Genomic DNA, 23,801 nt, shown 5'->3' with positions numbered 1-23,801 from the left:
TAAAGAAAAATTATTTATCTTTAATATGCCTCATCTTATGAAAGAGATTCGTTAAACAACTACCAATTATCCATCCCATTTTAATTAAAATTTTGCTTTCTCTCTTTAAGATTATCATTTAATTTAATTTGCAAATATGTCTGCTGAATTCTACCCCTTATTCAAGAGATAGCTATTTTCAAGAACAAAGCAGGGATTATATGCAAATGATACCCTGTGGGGATGCTTTTGTAATTATATCTGTTTTTAAATTGATGTTTGTGTAAAATAATTTTAGTGGGTTCCCCTGATAACTGGACCCCATTATTAAAAGGTAGCTTATTGATAAGCATTATGATTTCTAAAATGAGTTTTACAAGCCATCCTTACTTTATCCAAGACGTCAAGCTGAGTGTACAAAGACTGCACGAATTCAGGCCGCATTACCCGCGGCTAAACCAGCAGCGCCGGCCCCTGCACCAGTGGCAGCGCCCCCGCCGCCGCCGCCGCCTCCGCCAGGTGCGCATCTCTATGAAGAACTTGGAGACAGCTCAATGTAAGTAGACCGTTCAGGAACTCTGAGAAGTAGTTGGGTTTTACTGAATTCTGTGTGGTGAGTATTTAATTTCAATCTGATGTGGAAATGCCTACATGGATTATTTTATTCTATTATTTTCAAGAGAAAATTTGTTAAGACGAAAATCTAAGAAAAGTTAAGTTGAAAAATAATAGCCAAAACCAAACAAGAAATTAAAGAAAGCTAAGAGAAAAGCAGAATTCAACTTCAGGAGACAATTGCACATTTATAGCTTGAGTATAATATTTAATATCTCAATCCTCAGGGTCATGCATTTTTACATATATAATGTATATGTATATATGTATAAATATATAAATAGATTCTGAAAAATATATTTTTGCATAGGAGACGAGAGAAATAAAGCACAATCATAAAATAGTAATCCTGATTAGGTATCCAAACCGATCCCTATTTGGTAATCAAAACCAAATTCTGTGGTTTAAAATCGTAGTATTTTCTGAGATACTACTTTTAGGACGTTATATGATATAGAAATTAAAATCTCAATGAAATTACAGAATTTCTATATTAAATTCCCAACTACTTAGAAAATGCTTTTTTCACTTTATTACTCTCAGACTGCTGTGATTACCGAATATTTCTCCTGCACGATTTGAAACTTGTAGTCACTATTTAAAAATCATACATTTTTGAAAGACACTGGTAACTATTAAAAGACCTCACAGTTGCTTGTGTAATGATGCTACCCTCATAACTGGATTCCTTATGGTGATGTTCAGTTTGTCAGTATTTTAAAAATTCAAGAATAACTGCTTTTGGACATGATATGTAAAACAACCAAGAATATTTTACAATTTTGAATATGACAATTAAATCCAGAAAACCTTTTATTAACTGGAATTTGATGGAGTAGAAGGACTATAACATGTTCTTACATGTGACATCCCTATCAGTTACTAGTAGCAATAAGAAAAGCCTCAAAAATCATGAAACTGACCTGGTAATGGAAAAGCTGGTTTTAAACAAATGTATTCAGGTTACTTACCATATTAATAATGTTATACAAGGTTTTGTTTAGGATAGTCGTATTAATGTTAAAATTGATCTTAATGCTATTATTTTAACACAAAATCTGAATTTATAATAGGTTAAAGCATGACATTCTATTTATTTCCAAAATAATGACATAATACAGGGTTCATGCTTTAGATATATGCTTTCACCTTTTTTGTAAGTTGAAAAATGATTGTTTCTTTTGTAATTATTGGCGAATGTAGGAATTGAGCCAATATGATTTTATTCTATTTGAGTATGTTAATGACTCTCTCAAGCAAAGATCTTTAGAAACTAAAAAAAAGGATTATGTGTAAAGTTGTGTGTTTATATATGAAATTAATGAATTATATATTAATTTTAAATTAATAAGAACAGGTATACTATAACATCATCTGGAATCAGTATAGTTTGATGCCAGTAATTTTCAAATAGCAATACCTAAGATTATTTTTACTTGAACAATTGTAGTAGACTCAGTAGATTTTGCAATTGTAATATATGTATTCATTGAAATAGTTTAAGTTCTACATATTTAATTATCTTACCTTTAGTAAATGTTTGTTTAACCTATCCAAGAACTTTTTACAGGAATTCTAAGCATTAAGTTACTAGAAAATGAATTAGTTTTAAATGATTATTATCAATTATCTTAAAAAGAACAAAGTCAGTCAAAGATCATTTTGGAAAAACTACTTCACAAAGTAATAACGTCATATGAATGCTATAATTACTTTGTAATTGTCATCATAGTAGTTGTATATTTACTTTCTTCCAAACAAAATATATCTCCTTTAAAAGTCAGTGTGCATTAACCAGTTTTACAGAGTTAGGACATAGAAGCAATTTTTAAACTCTCATTTAAAATTTTTATTTTAGGATTGGCATCATCCAGGTTTAATAGAAGTGAATTTTATCTATGTATAGTAAACAGACTTTATTAGATACAATTTTCTGTGAAAAGACATTCAAATAATGTCATTTGATTTCATCTACTATTAAATGTCATTCATATGAATAATAACAAAATATAAAAACATGCTTTTTTGATATACATACTGTTTAAAGCAAGTTCCGAATAATAACAAAATATAAAAACATGCCTTTTTTTGATATACATACTAAGTGTTTAAAGCAAGTTCCTGCTCATATTTTCAGAATTGTTTGTTTTAAATTAACTCTAGTAAAAACTTCTTTTTTTCTATCAATCACATGTTTTCTGTTTCTCACCTGTGGATACATAGGCATAAGTAAGTAAATAAAATAATATCATATCACTCTAATAGAAGAGCGTTAGAAAAGTAGATACAATAGAATAGATTAAAATGCTGTTGTACTGTAAATACAGTGCTCTTCATCTTTTGCCACAGACTCACTTACTGTTAAAAGGAAAGTTTTGTCTTCCACACCCAATTTCCTTTTGATGGCATGAGCTTAAAACATGTGTTCGCTGTGATGGTACCTGTGCCTACTGAAAGGAATTTCCAAATTCTCCTTGTTTTTAATTGTTTTAAATTAGTTTTTAAAAATTATTAAATTTTAAGAACTTAAAATTTACAAATCTATAAATAGAAACCTATTTATAGATTTCTTTTCTTTTAGTCAAAGTGATGTGATATTGTTATATCCATTGGGTGCTTTCCCAAGAGAAATCAAACCACGAACAAATGTATACAAAAACAACCAGTATATACTATCAATCCCAGTTGTTCGTGCCATATTTGAAAAATACTTTTCAAAATTCGAAGAGTAAAAGTGTTTGCACTCTGATTAGTCCAGATTGTCTGAATTTTCTTTGTTGTCCAAGTAGGCTTTAGGCTTGATGCTCCAGGTCTACCTGTGTGAATTGTTTCTTTCTTACAGTTCGTATCTTTGCCAAAAGACACATTAACAACTAACTGTGGCTTTATTATTTTGTTGCCTAAACTATCACCCTAATTTTTTAATTTTTCAATATGGCTAGTTAATTTCTATTCATTCAGAATATTTCTTTTTTATTTCATTCCTGCTAAGTGGGTAAATATTAAGCAGTAACTAAAATAAATGTTGTTATTCTGTTTTGGCTTGAGAGTAAAACCTAACGAGAGACTATTCGGAACCACCTATCAGCCAACATTCCTGGGAGAAGGATCCAAATGCTTTCCTTAGAGCTATTTAATTTGTGATCTTTGATGTATGCAACTTTATTTATGACTCACAGCTACCTATGATTCAGTTTCCGTGCATAAGTAAGCCTTTCAGTGATATCAAAAAGTGATTTTTTTTTTTTTAGCATCAATCTTTTTGTTAAGGTGAGTTTTAAGTAAAATTTGATCCAGATCAGTCTAAGAAATTACAACATCTCTTCTGATTGGTACTATTTATAAGGTTTTAAAACAATTTTTCCTGATTGATAGGTATTATATATAAGGTTTTAAAACTAATTAAGCACAAACTTTAAACAGAAGAAAAACTCTGTCACAATTCTAGCGTACATTCAATTTCTCAATTGTGATTTTTGGACTGTGAGACAAACTCCCATCTGTCCTTGGTGATTTTAATTCTCTTAATTTGGAGAACAGGATATTCCACATGATGGCTCAGAGAGGAGATTACTTTTGGCTCTAGGACAGAAGTACTGACATGAGAGATAAGGGACAGGTACTGAATCAGATACAGCTAAGAATCTTCTATGCGTAACAGGCAGCCCTGAGCATCCTCAGGCAAGGAAAAGATAAGAAGTTGGTAGCTTCGATGGTGTTCTGCAATGGGAAGAACTGTGATTTGTGCATAAGGGAACTGTTACGTGTGGACATGGATGCTTTGCTGTATCACACTAGCTGAAAAAAACAAAAACAAAAAATACTCTTCCAAAATAATCTAGAGATGAGTAGAGTACTTTTTTTTTCATTTACATTTCTCATTCTTCTTCTCACAACTCTAAGATTTTTCTGCCCTGCCTTTCTAAGACCAGGGAATTAAAATAATGTCTTGCTTTAGTAGGTTAGTGTTGTTTGGCCTTTGATGTTTTTAAGTATTTAATAAATAGTAATGAGAGCCATAAAAACATCTTTCTCATGAAAGCTGTGTCACAACTTGTTTCCTTACATTTCATTATCTTCTTTTCTTTCAAGTCTTTTCCTTCTCTACCATTTTCAACAAAGCAGGGGAAATAACTCAGTCTCAGAAGACAGGAAACATCAACAAGTTGTGATGCCCTTTTCTTCCAATACTATTGAGGCTCACAAGTCAGCTCATGTAGACGGATCACTTAAGAGCAACAAACTGAAGTCTGCAAGAAAATTCACATTTCTATCTGATGAGGATGACTTAAGTGCCCATAATCCCCTTTATAAGGAAAACATAAGTCAAGTATCAACAAATTCAGACATTTCACAGAGAACAGATTTTGTAGACCCATTTTCACCCAAAATACAAGCCAAGAGTAAGTCTCTGAGGGGCCCAAGAGAAAAGATTCAGAGGCTGTGGAGTCAGTCAGTCAGCTTACCCAGGAGGCTGATGAGGAAAGTTCCAAATAGACCAGAGATCATAGATCTGCAGCAGTGGCAAGGCACCAGGCAGAAAGCTGAAAATGAAAACACTGGAATCTGTACAAACAAAAGAGGTAGCAGCAATCCATTGCTTACAACTGAAGAGGCAAATTTGACAGAGAAAGAGGAAATAAGGCAAGGTGAAACACTGATTATAAAAGGAACAGAACAGTTGAAATCGCTCTCTTCAGACTCTTCATTTTGCTTTCCCAGGCCTCACTTCTCATTCTCCACTTTGCCAACTGTTTCAAGAACTGTGGAACTCAAATCAGAACCTAATGTCATCAGTTCTCCTGCTGAGTGTTCCTTGGAACTTTCTCCTTCAAGGCCTTGTGTTTTAAATTCTTCACTCTCTAGGGGAGAGAGACCTATTTGTATGTTACCTGTTGAAACCGAAAGAAATATGTTTGAAAATTTTGCCCATCCACCAAACATCTCTCCTTCTGCCTGTCCCCTTCCTCCTCCTTCTCCTATTTCTCCTCCTTCTCCTCCTCCTGCTCCTGCTCCTCTTGCTCCTCCTCCTGACATTTCTCCTTTTTCTCTTTTTTGTCCTCCTCCCTCTCCTCCTTCTACATTTTTTCCACTTTCCATTTCAACGTCTGGTCCCCCAACACCACCTCTTCTACCTCCATTTCCAACTCCTCTTCCTCCACCACCTCCTTCTATTCCTTGCCCTCCACCTCCTTCAGCTTCATTTCTGTCCACAGAGTGTGTCTGTATAACAGGTGTTGAATGCACGACCAACATGATGCCTGCCGAGAAAATTAAGTCCTCTATGACACAGCTATCAACAACGACAGTGTGTAAAACAGACCCTCAGAGAGAACCAAAAGGCATCCTCAGACATGTTAAAAACTTAGCAGAACTTGAAAAATCAGTAGCTAACATGTACAGTCAAATAGAAAAAAACTATCTACGCACAAATGTTTCAGAACTTCAAACTATGTGCCCTTCGGAAGTAACAAATATGGAAATCACATTTGAACAAAACAAGGAGAATTTGAACAATATTGTCGAGGGAACTGAAAAACAATCTCACAGTCAATCTACTTCACTGTAATGTTGCTTTTCTTATTTTAGTCGGGCAAACCTCTTGTTGATCATAGTCTTCAAGTTGAACATCAAATTTGAACCTCAAAGAAGATTCTATTATTTTACCCCAAATTCAATGAAATGCAGTTTTTTCTCGTTTTTAATTTAAAAAGATATTAACCTCATCACTACTAACTCATATATAATAGATTTACCTTACTTTTTAAAAACTACAAGGTAGCATAATTTGTTCTACATTTATTTGAAAAGTAAGTAATTTTAATCTCTTTTTTAGTGGGAATATGTGGGCATGAAAGTTAGATACCCAACTTAAACCAAAGGCATGTCTATCATGTGGATGCAGTAACATTTACATTTAGTTTTTGATCGTAGTTTTATATGAATGTTCCAAGAAAAAAGCAGACTGTTACAAATAAGTTAAAACTGATATGGTAGGTTCTGTTTTTTCTTGAAGCCTATGTATTTGGTAAGAAGAAATACTACCAAAGTAAAATATAATGTACCTAGATTGTAGGAGATGACAGACATAAGGTATTTCAAAATAAATCTCAGGTGCTATAACATGTAGTCATCTGTTTTCTGATAAGAACATCTTTTACTCTGACTTGCTTTTATCTTAGTAGTATGCTTATGGATTTAGTAGTATGCTTATGGATTTGATAAATCTTATACTTTTTCAGTTGCTGTCTTATTCTCTTTATTTCTCATTGTGCTTTCCCTTCCCTTCTTTATAATGAAAATAAATCTTGAGTCGTTGACTTTTGTAAGGCATTTCATTGTTCCAACAGATGCTTAAAGTGCTGTTTAATTTTGTTTGTTCACATTATTAATCATCTCCTTAATTTAAATTTTTTCATAAGATTCCTTTTTAAAGAAAGTATGCTCTTCAGTTTAATAAATGAAATATAAAAAGCTTAAATAGAAAAATCAAGAGAAGTGATATTTGCTGAACTATCACTCTTTTACATAGGTTTCTGCTCTTTGTTTTAAACAAAGAAAATAAAACTGTATACTCTGGGAAGAGATTTCTGTAGTTGTAGTAATAGTTCTTAGCGCTCCAATTGTTAAATTCGAACAGCATCACTTAAGCTAGGTACTATCTATCTATGTCCCTTCCTTCCTAAGGAACCTATACTTTCAATATTAGTATATAATGTATAATATGTGACCATCAAGTAATTACTTTGTTTTTCCCATGAAACACATGGAATACATTTTATTTACTGGAAGTTCACATTTTGAATGCACATATAAGTGTTTAAAACAAATACTTATAAAACACTCTGGAGTTTTAAGATTTTTAGAAGATATAAGTTTGCATGGAGAAGGGTACAATTCTAAAATACAGGCAAAACTCATACCTGATAATTACTATTGGAAGTATATGAATATAAGTTGAGAGCCCCCTTCAATGCGTTATTTCAGAGGTTTTCTTCATCCCTCATATTTCTTCAATAATTAGGCATTCCTAATTACCAAGATCAGACAGAAAACAATCTGTAAATCTGATTATTTTTATTAGCCCATCTGCTTCAAAATCTTTTCATCCAAATCGAGAGTAATTACTTTCTTGGGGTTCTTGAACGTGATTTTTTTCTTTCTTTCACTGAAAAACTTCAGTTGGAGTTTTTGTTGGCAGCTGGTCATATGCATGAGAACTTGTGCTATTTGGCGGACTCTGACAAGGTATTCACAATTGTGTAAGCCTTTAATGTGAGTGTGTCTTTTCTAAGCTAATATCTACCAGCTTTTTGCAAATGTAAAATTTATAATTTCTTGATAAATCTATAAATAGTAACAAAAGAAATAAGAGAAGTCCAAAAAACATTTTTATGTAGGTACCTACAGCCTTATTAAATTGTTATATTGCCTTTTTCTATAACATTTTACTATTTACATAATCTGAAAGTTTTATTATTATTCTGTACTTTTTAATTGAAACATAGATACCTGTGTTTTATATTTAAGCCAGTCTTTTTCTGACACATTGTATTTGGAGATTCCTAATGTCATTATGATACATTATAAAAGTCAGTTAAAATATCTTCTATATGAGACCTTTTAGTATTATCTGAGTACACAAGCCTAAATATTCTTCCTCCTCTCAAACCCTAACTGCTTACAACCTGACAACCAGAGAGGAGAAAAATAACACTTTTTTCTCAATATTTATTATGATCTCATTAATGCATAAGAAATTATTAGATATCTTTTAAATAAAGACTTAAGAAAGATGACCAAACATTTGTCCTTACTGTTAAAAGTAAACAGTGATACATATACATGATATAAAATAAATAATACAATTGATTATGAATTGCATAAAGAGGTGCATCGATATTATATGAACTGGCTTTATAAGTATCAATAGTCATGTTTTGAAAGCACACAGGTAAAGTAGTAGTTCTGTTATGTACCTCTTTCAAGTAACTTTCTGCCTTTGAGCCAAGACAAGCAATACAAATAACCAAATAAAAGGCAACAAAAATGTGAATGGAAACATTAACATTGAGTTATAGTTTATCTATTGATATTTTATTTTTCACATTGATGGAAACCATTGCTAATAAAAGGAGTCAGAAGAAATAGTCTAAAAAATAAAGCCTGGCTTTGGTTGGATATTTTATAAGGTATATGACTCAGTTGTCATTGTTAAAACCTAAATATGAGCTTTCTCTACCTGAATTATTTCTGAAAAATATAAATTTGGTAAAAGTTGAAAATGTCTACAATTTCTAAAGACTCTGGAAGAATTATCAGTCTTATAAATATTGGCAGAACCGTGTAAGCACTCTACGAAATTCACTGCAGAACCATTTTAAAGAATCAATTGAGAAGCTTTAGTAAGCATTGTATTTACTTTTTTACAAACAGTTTCAATATACAATGCATTAACCATATAAGATGCTTTCTGATAAGTAGAATTACTTTGTGAAGGCCTCAAAATTTTTTTAAAAATTTTCTACAGAGATTGTTTTGTTGGATTTTAGAAAGTTATGCATGTGCCTCTTTGTAATATGTGCCTCTTTGTAATAATTCTTCATTAAACTGATTAATTCTACATAACATGGTTGACAGCATCAGTTTAACACTTTAGATTAACTGCTTAAAAAATAATACATAGAACATTTTCATTATTAGTAACATTCAACTTTGAAAACTCTATATTCTTTTCTCCCCCTCAAGTATAGTCAAATGTTTCGCTATCTTGTGATGTGTGAACTTTATAAATCTTTATGTAATATTGGCTATTTGGCTATTAAAGCTCTAAAAACTTCTTCACTTAATTTCTAATATTATAATTGACCCTGAAAGGACAGCCAATAGTTTGTATTATTTTTAGAATTAATTAACATAAAGAAAATATCATACAATCATTTGGAAGAATATATTCAATCATAGACATAATTTTCATCCTATGTTTATTACATTCTTCATGTATAAAGCATATCTCTTCCCCTAAGGATTAGTATATAAAGACTTGTGTATAACAGAGATCATGTATAATATTTTTTATCCCAATTGATTGATAATAATAGAGTCAAAGTTTGTCATTATACACTATTGAAATAATAAAATAGATTTTGCATGTTTTGTTGCTCATATGGAACGAGGCTCTGGGTTGATCATTATTTTAGTAATTCAGGTGTGAAACCATGATCTTCCTGTTTTGATAATGCCACAAAATATACTTCCCACTGAGATAGTGTTTAGTAGAAATTGTCTTCTCAGTTTTACTCATTTTTTTAAAGCCCTTATCTGTCATTTTGTTTAATAACGAAAATCTAAGATGTTTAATACTGATTTATTTATTTCTGCCTTGCAGGAGAGGTTATGGATCAGAGGTAAGGGCTTTATGGTGTTGATGTCATAACAAGCGTACTAAGAAAATACTTGTGTAATAGGCAAGACTAATGTACATTCTTTTGAACTAGTTTATTTTCTTTGATTTCAGCAAAAACATATTAGTATGTTATGCTATTTATTTTCTTTTATATATGTTGCTTCCCTGTTTTAAGGTTTTAAATCTGTTATTCAATGGTCAAAGATCACTTGCTTACCTTTTTAAGGATACATGTATTTTGCTCTGCATTACTATTACTCAGTATTCTGACATTTCCCCAAAATTTATTTGTCTAAGGCTATACATCTAATTTAGAAACTAGGATTACTGCCTGTAGTCCCAGCTACTTGGGAGGCTGAGACAGGAGAATTGCTTGAACCGGCAAGGCGGAGATTGCAGTGAGCCAAGATCAGGCCACTGCACTCCTGCCTGGGCAAAAGTGAGACTCTGTCTCAAAAAACAAACAAACAAAAAAACAAACAAAGAATATATATATAGGACTACTTAACTTTTGATCTTTTTACCAGTTCAAGGCTCCATCCTATCACTAGGTTAAAGCTTGAGATCCTAAAGATTTTAAAAATAATCAGAATGTTAGAAAGCTCTGGGTTTTCTACTGTGTTCATTTGATTCTGTCTGCAGAGAACCTACTGGGCATTCTGGCCAATAGTATTTGGCCAGATGTACTGCAGGTGATGTTACCAATGAAGTCACTGCGAACCTAGTTTGATTTAGCATACAGCTTCTCAATCAAGAGAAGTATACGACCTAATTGGATTATAGTTTAGAATTCATTATGAGTAAAATAACTAACTCACCAACAACTATATTACAAAACGGATATCCCTTCAGTCAAATGGTTGTTCTACTAGCCAGTTTAAACAGTGGGTTCAATGATGGAATTACCTCCCAGAACCTCACTACCCACTTTTCCAATACTTAGTTTAATATGCTGTTTTCCCTCCAAAGAGTTACTAACCCCAAAATTTGAATTGTGTATCTTGTTTTTATCTGGTTAAAGTGTGTATTATTATGAAACAGATCAATGGTGACTGTATTAGCTTTAAATAAATACAAGTGAAAGAAGGAAGAGGCAGGAAGCAATTCCTACCAAATCTGATAATTATTAATGACTTTCCTAATCATTCTGAAAACACACTTAATGTTTTAGTGCAAGAAATCCACACTTTGGTAAGAAGAAGAAATGGAGAGCATGTCTTCAATATGTTGATAGATACATTACAACTTTATCATTTTGTGTGTTCTGCTCTTCTTCCCAATGAATCTTATCACATTTAATGTGATTGGGAAGGAAAAAAAGAAGGGCAACTTAAAACAAGGTTAAACTTGATAAAAGTAATTATATGACACACAGTACTTTTAGAAACATAAATAACTCTTTGTACTGTGGAGCTTAACAAAACAAAAATCTGTATAGATTCCTGTTTATTAAGGCTATTAAATTTGTCATTAACTAAAAGAATGATGAAATTAAAACAAAACAAATCAATTCTTATTTTATGTTCCAATATAAAGAATTGGTTAAAATATTTAATGCTTTTGGTAGCTAACACATGAATAATGAATAATCCCAAGGAAACACGTTTTAAACTGTCGCCTTTTTTTCCTCTCTTCTCAATCATGATCTATCTACCTTTCCCATCTGAATTATTTTCTAAATCTTTTTCTATTTTAATTTCCTTTGACAGCAACAGCAACTGCTGAGGCCCTCTCTTCTTAAACCAGAGGTATCAATTTTCATTTTCTTTTCAACCTCACTGAGCCTTCACTGTGACTTTAAGATCTATTGTATTACTTCTTGTAGGCAGAGTGGGTGTCTGCCAATGTGGCATAATTTTAAAGGAAAAGAAAAGAGTCTTTCCAAATAACTTCAAAAAAAAGAAACCAAGAAATCACCTCCTGAAGTTGTTGGTAGCTCAACTTCCAAATTTTTAGCCTCATTCTCTGGGAATTAGACAAGCCCATTATTCCTAATAAATACAGGCCATTCATTGAATGAAGCAATTAATGAACCCGATCAGTAGTTACTTGCCTTAATCAATCTGAATTCATCTATCCATTCCTGACATCAGATTTAGATTATGCAAAGTTTAAAGACAGAATGCTGATATCTGTACTTAAATATCATTTTATGTGATTCAAAATACCTCTTTTGGACACATATATTACAAATTGCCTATGGCATTTTCTTCTGCAATGTGAAAAAGATATTTTTTTGTATAATAAATACATATTATTGTATTTACTTATTATGTTTATATATGTAATTAAAAATAAAAACACAGTCATCCTACTTTTAATTTTACGGCAAATTTAGTATTTCATAAGCTCCACTTACAAAAATTTTATTCCTTTTCCTTGAGTACAGAATTCTATCTTTGCTAAAAAGAGGCATTTCTTGGTTAGAATCTACTCTCCAAAATCTGGAGGTTGTGTGGCAGGAATATTAAACTTTTATAAGGTTTTAGCAAAAATTTCCATGGAGAGGGCTCCATAAAATTTGAATTGGAAAACTCAGGGTTGAAATCCAAACACCAGTTACTTTATGCAAGACCTTAGTCAAGATACACATCTGCTGAACATCAATTTCATCTTCTATAAAATGTTAGCAGTAATATCTAATAAATATGCAAGTTCCTAGCTCAACAACTGGAATGTAACAGGAAGAAATTCAGTAAATTACAATTATTGTTGTCGTTTTTGTTTTGCATCAGTATAAATGTTTATAATAATTAAATATTAAGTTAATTCTATGTTTTCCCTGTGTGGACAGCAAAAATGAATTTTAAAAATCACATTAAGTGTTTGATCTACCCAAGAAAATCACTAGTATGTTACTTTGCATACTTTTCTAAAATCTAGAATTCATCAACTAAGGGGTTTTTATAGTCTACTGGGACTGTGTGGAACAACAAAAAGGGCCAGCATTCCCTTGTTGGTTGAGGTTGACTCATGGATCTGACTGGTCAGCAGTTCCTTACTCAATTTTTTTTTTTTTGAGATGGATTCTTGTTCCATCGCCAGGCTGGAGTGCAGTGGCATAATCTTGGCTTACTGCAACCTCCACCTCCTGGGTTCAAGCGATTCTCCTGCCTCAGCCTCCCGAGTAGCTGGGATTACAGGCGTGTGCCACCATGCCCAGCTAATTTTTGTATTTTTAGTAGAGACGGGGTTTCACCATATTGGCCAGGATGGTCTCTGTCTCTCGACCTTGTGATCCGCCCACCTCGGCCTCCCAAAGTGCTGGGAGTACAGGCGTGAGCCACCGCACCCGGGCTGTTTCCTCAAATTTTTTTTTAACGACTGATGGCTCTGCTCTTCATTCATGGGTGGTGGAAGCATCCAAGAGGTACCTTTTAGATCATTTCCTTCTGCTAGTTCCTATCCCTCTTTACTCAACTCAGAAATACAGAGTGACTGATTGAATCAAGGGCTATCTTGCTGAGTTTCCTGGGTTCCTATCCGCATCCCTTCTATACTTCTTATTACATTTTTAATGCAATTGATGCCATATGCATTGTAGCTAGCAAGAGCTCAGCGTTATTTTCCCTTAATGAAGAAAAAGTATTTATGTAAAGAAAATTCTTTGATGCTGACTTCTAAAATCCAAAATCCACTCAGTTGCATTATTTCTCCATAAATATTTACTTGAAATTTTTATTTCGTCTTTCTTACTATTAATTACCTAATGTTGTAAAAAGTCTACTTCAAAACTGTTTGTTTGAAGTTATTTTCTCAGTATCTGTATGTATTTAATTAAACATGCATTGGTCAAGCAGTTTGAAAATATTAGTTCTGAGACCTATTTGCTTCATTTAAACCAGTATCATTACACTGAGTTTTACATACCTTAAAATTCTTAGCTTACCTCCAGGAAACGTTTTTACAAAGTACTTAGTTTGAAATAACTTAAATCTAGACTTTTTGTCTCAGTTTCTTCCAGGTCTTTCTTAACCTCATTCCTTCCCCCACACTTCAACCTTCCTATAATAAATATATTTTTGTTGAAATAAAACCTACGCCCATAAAAAAAGTATAAACCATACTGTATAACTAGATGAATTTTTCCAGAGTGCACATACCCCTCAAGCTCTTCTATGTCAACACCTAGATATCAGTTTTCCTTCTGGCCTGTAACATATTCTTTAGTCTGTTCTTGAAATTTATATAAATAGAATGATATAATATATTTCATTGGTACCTGACCTATATTGCTCAACATTCTGTTTGGGAGATTCATTTATGTTGTTGTGCGATGTAGTAGCATGTTTATCTCATGGACTTTTGCATTGTTTCCAATTTGGGACTGTTATGAATAATGTGTTTTCTCACAAGTGTACATGTTTCTGTTGGGTATTTAACTACAAATTTAAGTTCTGTGAAAGAAGAAATGATTATATTTAATTTAGTACTATTGCCAAACGTATTCTAAAAAGTTTTACCAAGTAATAATCTCTCCAGACTTAGATGAGAGTTTTAGCTCTTCTGTGTCCCTGCAAATACATAGTATTGTTCATCGTGGGTTTGTCTAAATATTAGACATTCTGGTGAATAAACTATACTAGTTTTAACATCAAAATTGGATTCCTTTAGAGTAGGTTTACAAAGTATTTGTAAACTGCAAAATTATAAGATAGAAGAAGTAATGCAAGCGTCAATACCTACAGGATCTAGGGTAGTAATGTAAGTGAATGGAGTTTATTAGACACAAAGCAATAGCAGATGACAGATTTCATAGTGACTAGGGTATGAATGTAGAAAAGTGTCGTTGGGGATACTGTCATAAACAAGATAGAACATGCTTGCTGTAAAAATTAATCTGGCCAACTAGATTATTGGAATGTAAAAATATGATCCTAGTGTTTCCATCTTTTTATTTTTCAAGAGAAACCAACATCCACATTGTTGGTGTCATTTTCTGATTAGCACTATTAGTAATGAATTCAATTTTTTAAAATGATGTTGGCCACACCAAGCACAACTGAGGGTCTTTATCCATATCAATCATGCAGGCTGTAAATTTCCACGCTTCGTAAATGACATATTTGTGCCCTCAGAGGAGGGCTTTTTTTTTCCTGACTCATTAGTATTCCTGGATCAACAAAATTAAATTTTTATAAATAATAGATGATAGAAATATGTACCAATCTATTTTCATGTGAGTACCTATCCTTTTCCCCCCTCTCTTCTCGTATTCCATTGCAAAATTAATTTGGTTAACCTTTGTCATTTAACCTGCTTAACATGTTAAAGTAGAATTTAAAAGGGAAATGTAGAGAAACTGCATCTGATAGTTATCAGAAACTGTTTTCACATGTATATCTCAAGAAAAACATCTTTCTATAAGTAGAGTTTGACAGAAATCAATCAGTATGTTTAGAGTTTAGAACTGGAAATATTAAAAGGACCTCTTTTCTAACAAATTCTTTTTTTCCTTTAAAAACCTTAAATTTAGAGGCCAGGCACAGTGGCTCACGCCTGTAATCCCAGCACTTTGGGAGGCCGAGGGGGGGCTGATCACGAGGTCAGGAGATCAAGAACAGCCTGGCTAACATGGTGAAACCCCGTCTCTACTAAAAAAAAAATACAAAAAATTAGACGGGCGTGGTGGCGGGCGCCTGTAGCCCCAGCTACTCGGGAGGCTGAGGCAGGAGAATGGCATGAACCCTGGAGGCAGAGCCTGTAGTGAGCCAGGATCACGCCACTGCACTCCAGCCTGGGCGACTGAGCGAGACTCCGTCTCAAAAAAACAAAACAGACAAACAAAAAACCCTTAAATTTAGAATTAGCAGTATGTTTTAAAGTACAAACATCCTTGGGAAGCATTACACATTAACTTAAATTCTTGTTCTCAGATGATTTTATCAGAACAGTTTCAATGAATAGAAGAATACTGGGTACTAGAAAACTGTTAGTGGGGAGATGAAAAAAATGCTGTAGATAGTGTTATAATTTTTCTTAAGGCCAACATCACTTAATAATTTAACTTAAAATTGAGTTAAATATTAACTATTGATTGATAATTTTAAAAGACATCCAAAAACAAGTGAAAATGCTCATCTGCAAGTTTTAACAGATTTGCCATTAGGAAAAAATTACTTTTTCCTCTTCAGGTCAAATTATATAACCTTATTTTGTATCAAATGGTTATAGCCAGAAAAAAATGAATAGATTTGACTAACACTTTTAAATAGAGTCATTTTAATTGCTTTAACTGACACTTGTATTTAAAGTTATTTTGGCAGGAATGTTTTGAGAATCATCGAATTCTAGGTGTAGAAATCTGACTTTGACCTGAAACGTGATAAGAATTTGTTTTCAAATGCAATTTTTCTTTTTGAACAATAGGAATTATCCATGGAGTCTGGAATTGATCCTGGCCAGGAATATGGACAAGATTATTACAGTTATGAGCATGGGTACATCTTCAGATTTTTTAAATTCAGATTCTTATTTTGATATTTTATTAATAGGAAATTATTAAATGATTATTATTACTAGAATTTGTTTTTAATGTCATGTCGATCTCACTAGTATAATATTTGAAAATGAATAGTATATCTAGCTTTATTTTTAACCAAGTTTTAACCATTTTTCTATATTGAGTTACATATTGATATTTTACATTGATATCGATTGCAATTCTAGAAATGCAGTAAAATTATTCAAAATTATTTATATGGGAAATAGATGTGAAACATATTTGCTCAATTCCTAAATTCACCATTTCTTTCATATGAGATGTTAATGTTTTATCTAATCAGTTTAAAGTTTTGCCCAAGAGCAGTTAGGAAGCAGAAAACACACCTTAGAATCCACTGATAAGTGTCTCAAAAGTCACTTGTACACATATAAATTAACCACTTTCAAAAAAATACTGAAGAAAATTGTGAAAACCATTACAGACCATGTTTGAAGCAACTTTTTGCTACCAACATACAGATTTAATGTTGTGAATGAGCCATTACACTGTTCCAAAGTATCTATTTTGTGTTCTGGATTCTTCAGCTAGTTAAGACACAATATGGCTTTTTTCTCATTCTAGTTTCTCCAAAAACGAGTATCTGAAATAACTCAACTCTCTTTATTGTTATTCCAGGGTACCATTATGGCAAAAATCACTGGTCATCAGGTAGCAGTTCTTACTCTATAGTTTTGTAACTAGTTTACAAGGAGCCTGATAGGTGCTGTGTAAATATCTGTCGATTGAATGGTGGAAGAAAAAGAAGGAAACAGATCACTCATGGTAGATTCTACAGAAATCACATGACAAACTGTTTAAAGATGTAAGTTTATGTTACAGGTATGAAATGCCTCAATATGGGAGTCGCCGTCGGTTGTTACCACCAGCTGGACAGGAGGAATATGGTGAGGTGGTTGGTGAAGCTGACAAAGAATATGAGGAGGAAGAGGTAATTACTGTAATTTTATTATGTAAGATAATATTCCAAGAAAAATATTGTTTAACCCTACGTGACTAGCGGCTGTAGAACATTTCAACTTTTAGAAATTCCTTTCATTTAGTACGTATTTCCCATAGAAATTTCACAGTGCTGACCGTTTCATTGCCTTGTCTTTGGAGGAAAATTAATTCTTGATCATTTAATTTATTTCCTTCTAAAAGTGTTAAACATTTGGAAAGGGCACAATGAAAATTATGTTTTCTAAAATTCTAAATCTTGCTCCATAAAGATATTATAATCAAATATATTTTAAAGTTCTGCAATACAAAGGTTACTTTTGCTTCCACATTATCTAGCAAAACTAAAAGTCATGAAAAAATATAGTCTCCACCTTTCAATTATCAGAGAAAAGTAAATTATTTCCACTAATAATTTTCAAGGAATAATGTAATTTATGTTTAAATTAGCATGACTCATTTCTATAAAATTCTTATACTTTGTCTTCACTATTTACTTGGCAAATTTATACAAAAACAACACTAACAACAAATAAATGTCACTGTGGCTTTAACATGTGCAAAATTTCATAAAATAGATTTCTCATAAAATGAGATAAATCGTCATATTTTCGTGATTATTGAAAATTCTTGAAAATTTAGTTCAAGGGAATACAGAAAGCTATTAACCTAAGTCTAGTGACAGAAGAAGGAAGAGACAATAATTCTTTCTTTTTTATTTGATCTAAGATGCAAAATAAACTTTGAGTAACAAGAAGGAAATTAATATATTTGGGTATTGTAAAGTACAAGCTAAAATAAAATAATTTACTTTCTCTTAATCACCTTCTGTCTATATGCAGTAGAAATTTTTGTGATTGTTTTCTTAAGCCAGTTATATAACATGCATGAAGCTATCACCCACAGATTCATTCCTGCGTAGCTTACGTGGGACAAGGTCATACCATAGCTATCTCCAAGCTGACATTTCAATTGCATTTTCACAATTTTCAGGAAGAGCCAAAGAGAATTAAAAAACCAAAGGTTGAAATTAGAGAGCCTAGTGAGGAGGAAGAAGTAGTTGTAACTATCGAAAAACCACCAGCAGCTGAGCCTACATACACAACATGGAAGAGAGCCAGAATATTCCCCATGATTTTTAAGAAAGTTAGAGGATTAGCTGATAAAAGAGGAATCGTTGACCTTGAGGGTGAAGAGTGGCAGAGACGCCTTGAGGAAGAAGATAAAGATTATTTGAAACTCACTCTGGACCAAGAGGAAGCAACAGAAAGCACTGTAGAATCAGAGGAGGAATCCTCCAGCGACTATACTGAATACAGTGAAGAAGAGTCTGAGTTCAGTGAGTCTGAGACTACAGAAGAGGAATCTGAGTCAGAGACACCCTCTGAGGAGGAGGAGAGTTCTACCCCTGAATCAGAAGAATCGGAATCCACAGAGTCAGAAGGAGAAAAAGCAAGGAAAAACATCGTGCTTGCAAGAAGAAGGCCCATGGTTGAGGAGGTCAAGGAAGTCAAGGGTAGGAAAGAGGAGCCACAAGAAGAACAAAAAGAACCTAAGATGGAAGAAGAAGAACACTCAGAAGAAGAAGAAAGTGGACCAGCCCCTGTGGAAGAAAGTACAGACCCTGAAGCTCAAGATATCCCTGAAGAGGGCAGTGCAGAATCAGCTTCGGTGGAAGGAGGTGTGGAAAGTGAGGAGGAATCAGAATCAGGTAGTAGTAGCAGTAGTAGCGAAAGTCAGTCTGGAGTTCCATGGGGCTATCAGGTACCAGCGTATGACAGAAGCAAGAATGCAAACCAAAAGAAGTCGCCAGGAGCAAACTCTGACGGTTACAACACAGCACTTTAAAAGAGATCACAGTAGGTGGAAGTTTTGCTGTGATGAGTGCTCTCGTGTGCAGTGCCTTCTGTGTGTTCTCCAAAGTGACACTTGAAAGGGAGGAAATTGATCACGATTTTGATATGACTTATGATCAGAAGCATGCCAGAAAAGTGAATATATATGTTGTCCAAATCAATTTGTATATTAGACTGTATTAGAGTAAAACTGACTAATCTTTCCTATATTAGTAAATCAGAACACATGCAATCAGCTAATCAATATTTAATATTTACTGGTAGGATTTTTGTTAATGCAATGTGGCATTATGTATTATCAGTGACACTCTGTCTATTGGAATGGATGGCATATATATATATATATATATATATACACACACACTATATGTATGTTTTTATATCATCTTTCAAAATAAATACTAAGACAAGCTTCAACAAATTATATCTTTAACAGTCTACTTTTGCATATATGTACGTTTCAACTGGCAAAGGTATTATAAAAACTATCATGAACATATTCAGCTAAGTTTGTATCTGCAACTTCAAATATTAGGAATTCAATGAAATAACATTTTTCAATTAAAAGTTCTTACAGCTTATTTTCTGTTATTATTAGCTACAGTGGATTTAAAAATAAATGTAAAGGCATAAAATTTTTTCTAGGTAAATAAACTATAATTTTGAAATATAGTTCTGAAAATCAGAATGCATGCAATGTGTTGATAGTTCACATATTCCAAAAATGCGATACTATTTTGAGAAAAACACAGTATTGCTTAACCCTTGCTTCTTGCTATTTTTAATGTTGATTGGTAAAAGTCAAATGAATTTGTGAAAATGTCCAGTTGCTTACAAAAGGAAAGTTTAGTATAACAAACAATTAGCTTTCAGTTTTGTGTATTACTAGGTAAATGATGCAGGCTGAGAAGATATTTCCTTTTAAGTTAGTATATCTAAATGGGACAACCCAGAAAACCAGGATATGTCAAGTAAATAAATACATTAAATTATACATCAAGTAAATAAGTAAAGTCAAGTAAATAAATGCTTAAATTATACAAAATGCATTAAATTATACAAAAGTTTTCGCTAACTAGAGAATACATTAAAAATTAGAATGATGTGGTTTAAAAATATTTTTTAAATATTGGGAATAGAAGCGTTAATATGAACAGAATATACTAAAGCTGTTCATTCCTTTCAATTTAACTTTCCTGAATAGTAGAGCAGCTGTCAAATAGTGGATCAGCTCCTTAAATAAAAGTAATACATTTTTTTCTATGTGGATCAGTAATTTGACCTAAAAGAATACATGTGTTTCCTGAAATGTCTGCTTTCCAACTCAACAATACATTTTTCAAACATTAATAAGATCTAAAGCCAATAAAGGATTGATGAAAAGAAATGTATGTTAATAAAGACTGGCTTCCTTCTATCTCTCTTGAGTGATTTACCTTTGACAGCTTTCTAAATGTCATTGTTTTGGATTTCACAGGCAATGTAATCATTGCCTTTTTAATTTATTTGATAGTGACTCACATATTTTTGTTTATTTTATCAGTGGGCAAGAAAAAGAATGATCAAGTTAGTTGTTGATCAAGAGTATGAAACCAGCTCAACTGGAGAAGACAGTGCTCCTGAATGTCAGAGAAACCGTCTTCACCATCCTAGTATCCACAGTAATATCAACGGCAATATATATATTGCACAGAATGGTTCTGTGGTGAGAACCCGCCGTGCCTGCCTCACGGACAACTTAAAAGTTGCTTCCCCTGTTCGACTGGGAAGGCCCTTTAAGAAACTAGACAAGTTGGCAGTGACACATGAGGAGAATGTACCTCTGAACACATTATCAAAGGGGCCATTTTCTACTGAAAAAATGAATGCAAGACCAACTCTGGTTACATTTGCCCCTTGCCCTGTGGGGACTGACAATACAGCGGTGAAGCCACTAAGGAACAGGCTGAAAAGCACAGTTGAACAGGAGTCCATGATTGACAGTAAGAACATCAAGGAGGCTTTGGAATTTCACAGTGACCACACACAGTCTGATGATGAAGAGCTTTGGATGGGCCCCTGGAACAACCTCCATATACCAATGACAAAACTGTGACCAATTTTTTAAAAGATATTTTAATTAATTTTTACTTAACGTTTTTAATAAACTGTGCTTTTTACTGTCACTGAGAAAACAATGTATGGAATTTATATCATGCACACAAGCTAAAACTTTTTGAACAATATGCTTTAAAATTTTAAGAGAGACAGATTTGCACTCACATTGTTATCAATTAATCGTTTTTCCCAGAAAATCCTTTTGGACATACTTTCACTAAATAACCTATCGTTTAAACATTTAGCTGTTTTGTTGGGTCTTGAATTTTTGTTCCTTTTAATAAACAAGAAATAATTACTAAGTAATCAATCATTTATATTTTATTGATGAACATAGATGATTATGCTTTATTTCTAGCTCCACAAAACATTTTTAGTACATGTAATTTTATTTTCCATAGCCAAAAGGAAGGGCAAAAAAGAAGTAAGAGGATATTTACAGGCAATGAGTTTGTACAGCTGCTGTCTATACTGCCCTAATTTTTAAAATGAAAGCTAGAATTGCAAAGTAAAGTAAAGTAAATGAGGGAATCACCTGTAAATAATTAATTATTTTAAATCATGAGCTTGTTTTCTTTCTTTCTTGTCCTGTATAAAGGTTTTCACATTTTACCATAAATACATTTATATCTTGACCCTTTAGGAAACCACTTGAAGTCGTATGTCTTTTTATCAATGTTATTTACAATATTCTCTTGTCCCTCCATCTCATATCAAATATGGTAGATACTTCTTTCTTTAGTTTAATCACTTGAGGTTAAATAATTGTTTGGAGCAACATGGAAATCTCACCCTTAGCAAAAGCTTTTAGGGAAGTGAGAAAGGTTCGAGTAAGCAATAATGCATCTAGAACGACAATTTCATAATGCAAGACATGGTGAGGTTAGGGAAGTCTCACATTAATGTCACTAGACTTTAATAGTTTAGTTTGTAAACCCAGCATATCAGAGTAAAGGAATTTCGCAGGGTTGAAATGTATATAATTAATAATATATAAAGCTTATAAAGGCTATGAATTCATAACTTCAAATGTTGTGTTTAACTTCTTCCATTTTCAGGTTATTTATAGAATATTTTAATGCACATATTTATGTGCCTAAAATCCAGAACCAGGAAATCATTGCCTGGGCATTTTTTAAAAATCAAAGAACATGGTCTTGATTTTTTACCATTGAACAAAGCACAGTGTTTCATCATAAATAGAAATGAAAACAGAATATCCTTTAAAAAACTTGCCTTGTGTGTTGCTTATTTTCCAGATGATGTAAAAAGAATGAAACAATATAGATTAAGAGAATTCAGAATTCTATTGAATATTACTTAGTATGATATAGATGTAGCTCACTTCAAATTTTGCACAGTATTGACCAAGTTCAGGTTTTAATGAAATTTCCTCATGCATGCTTAATATATGGTTGAAGGACTGAATAATGCACTATTATTTATTCCCCTCTTACATGTTTCACATCTTAAAAATTGTTTATTATTATGCTATTTCCTCATTTCCAAAGTGAATGAATTGTATGAACATAAACTTGCCGACTTGTAAGAGTAGTATGTTTTTACTTCAGATTTCCAAGAAAATATTTGAGATCAAATACAGTAACATCTCATCTACCTTATTTTATTGAAAATTAATGCATTCCATACCCTTGCCAGAAAAAAAAAAAAAAAACCTAGTGGCATTAGCTAGATTAGAAACGTAGAATCATGACCACACCTCCTGGCCTGCCAAACAAGCATCCACATTTTCAAAAGATCCTAAGGTGGTTTATATGCATATTAAATTTTGGAAGCAATGAAGTCTGGGGCTTATTCCTTCAGGCACCAAAGCAATGGTTTTTAGTATAGGATACTTTGTATAGGAATTAGATTAAGCATATATTTCCCTACTAATTCAATCAGACATCATCGAATATAATTTAATATTATCTTGATACCCCCAGATCATCTCAGTCAGCATCCCTTGATATTCTCTCTATATACAGCTTCATGGCTGTGTTTTTGTCCTTTGATTTCTGGCTGTGACATTTAACTTATTCTGTTGTTGTGCCTTTCTCACATTTTTTTCTTTCAGTTTATAGCTTCTAGTATCCTGATGGGAAAGTTTGTGTTTTTTGTTTGTTTTCTTATTGTTGAAAAATCATGAAGCTTAAGATGGGAATTAGGTACACGGATTCAACCAAATGTTTTGCGACTCTTAGACGCTTTCTTTGGTTACCAGTAGATTTGGAAATCTGATGTTGGCAGAAGTCTAGTGGCCTGACATATGAGATGTCACTGTATTTTAAACTACATATTTTATGAGAAAATATGCAAAATTTTACAAGCCACTTAGCAGACACGTTTCAGTAATTTAAACTTGATCATTTCAGTAAAAACAATCATGAAGTCAATCTGTTACTTA

At 32.7% G+C, this 23,801-nt stretch overlaps 1 protein-coding gene across 2 annotated transcripts in view; it reads left to right on the top strand.

The window, feature by feature from the left end:
• PCDH15 (protocadherin related 15) overlaps window positions 1–20,808 on the top strand; it is a 1,779,889-nt gene extending 1,759,081 nt beyond the window's left edge. The window contains exons 35-37 of one of the 2 annotated variants that reach the window (XM_055092816.2): window positions 380–535; window positions 17,325–17,433; window positions 18,435–20,808. In XM_055092816.2, the coding sequence (XP_054948791.1) occupies window positions 380–535; window positions 17,325–17,433; window positions 18,435–19,289 (1,120 nt within the window). In that variant the 3' untranslated portion in view covers window positions 19,290–20,808. Of the gene's footprint in view, window positions 1–379; window positions 536–4,686; window positions 9,996–17,324; window positions 17,434–18,434 lie in introns of those variants that run through there. The other variant, XM_057298896.1, reaches the window with a different exon arrangement.
• Window positions 20,809–23,801: the final 2,993 nt, after the last annotated feature.

The sequence above is a fragment of the Pan paniscus genome, chromosome 8, assembly GCF_029289425.2.
Source record: "Pan paniscus chromosome 8, NHGRI_mPanPan1-v2.0_pri, whole genome shotgun sequence".
NCBI lineage: Eukaryota > Metazoa > Chordata > Mammalia > Primates > Hominidae > Pan > Pan paniscus.
This window is presented reverse-complemented; position numbering and strand designations above follow the sequence as displayed.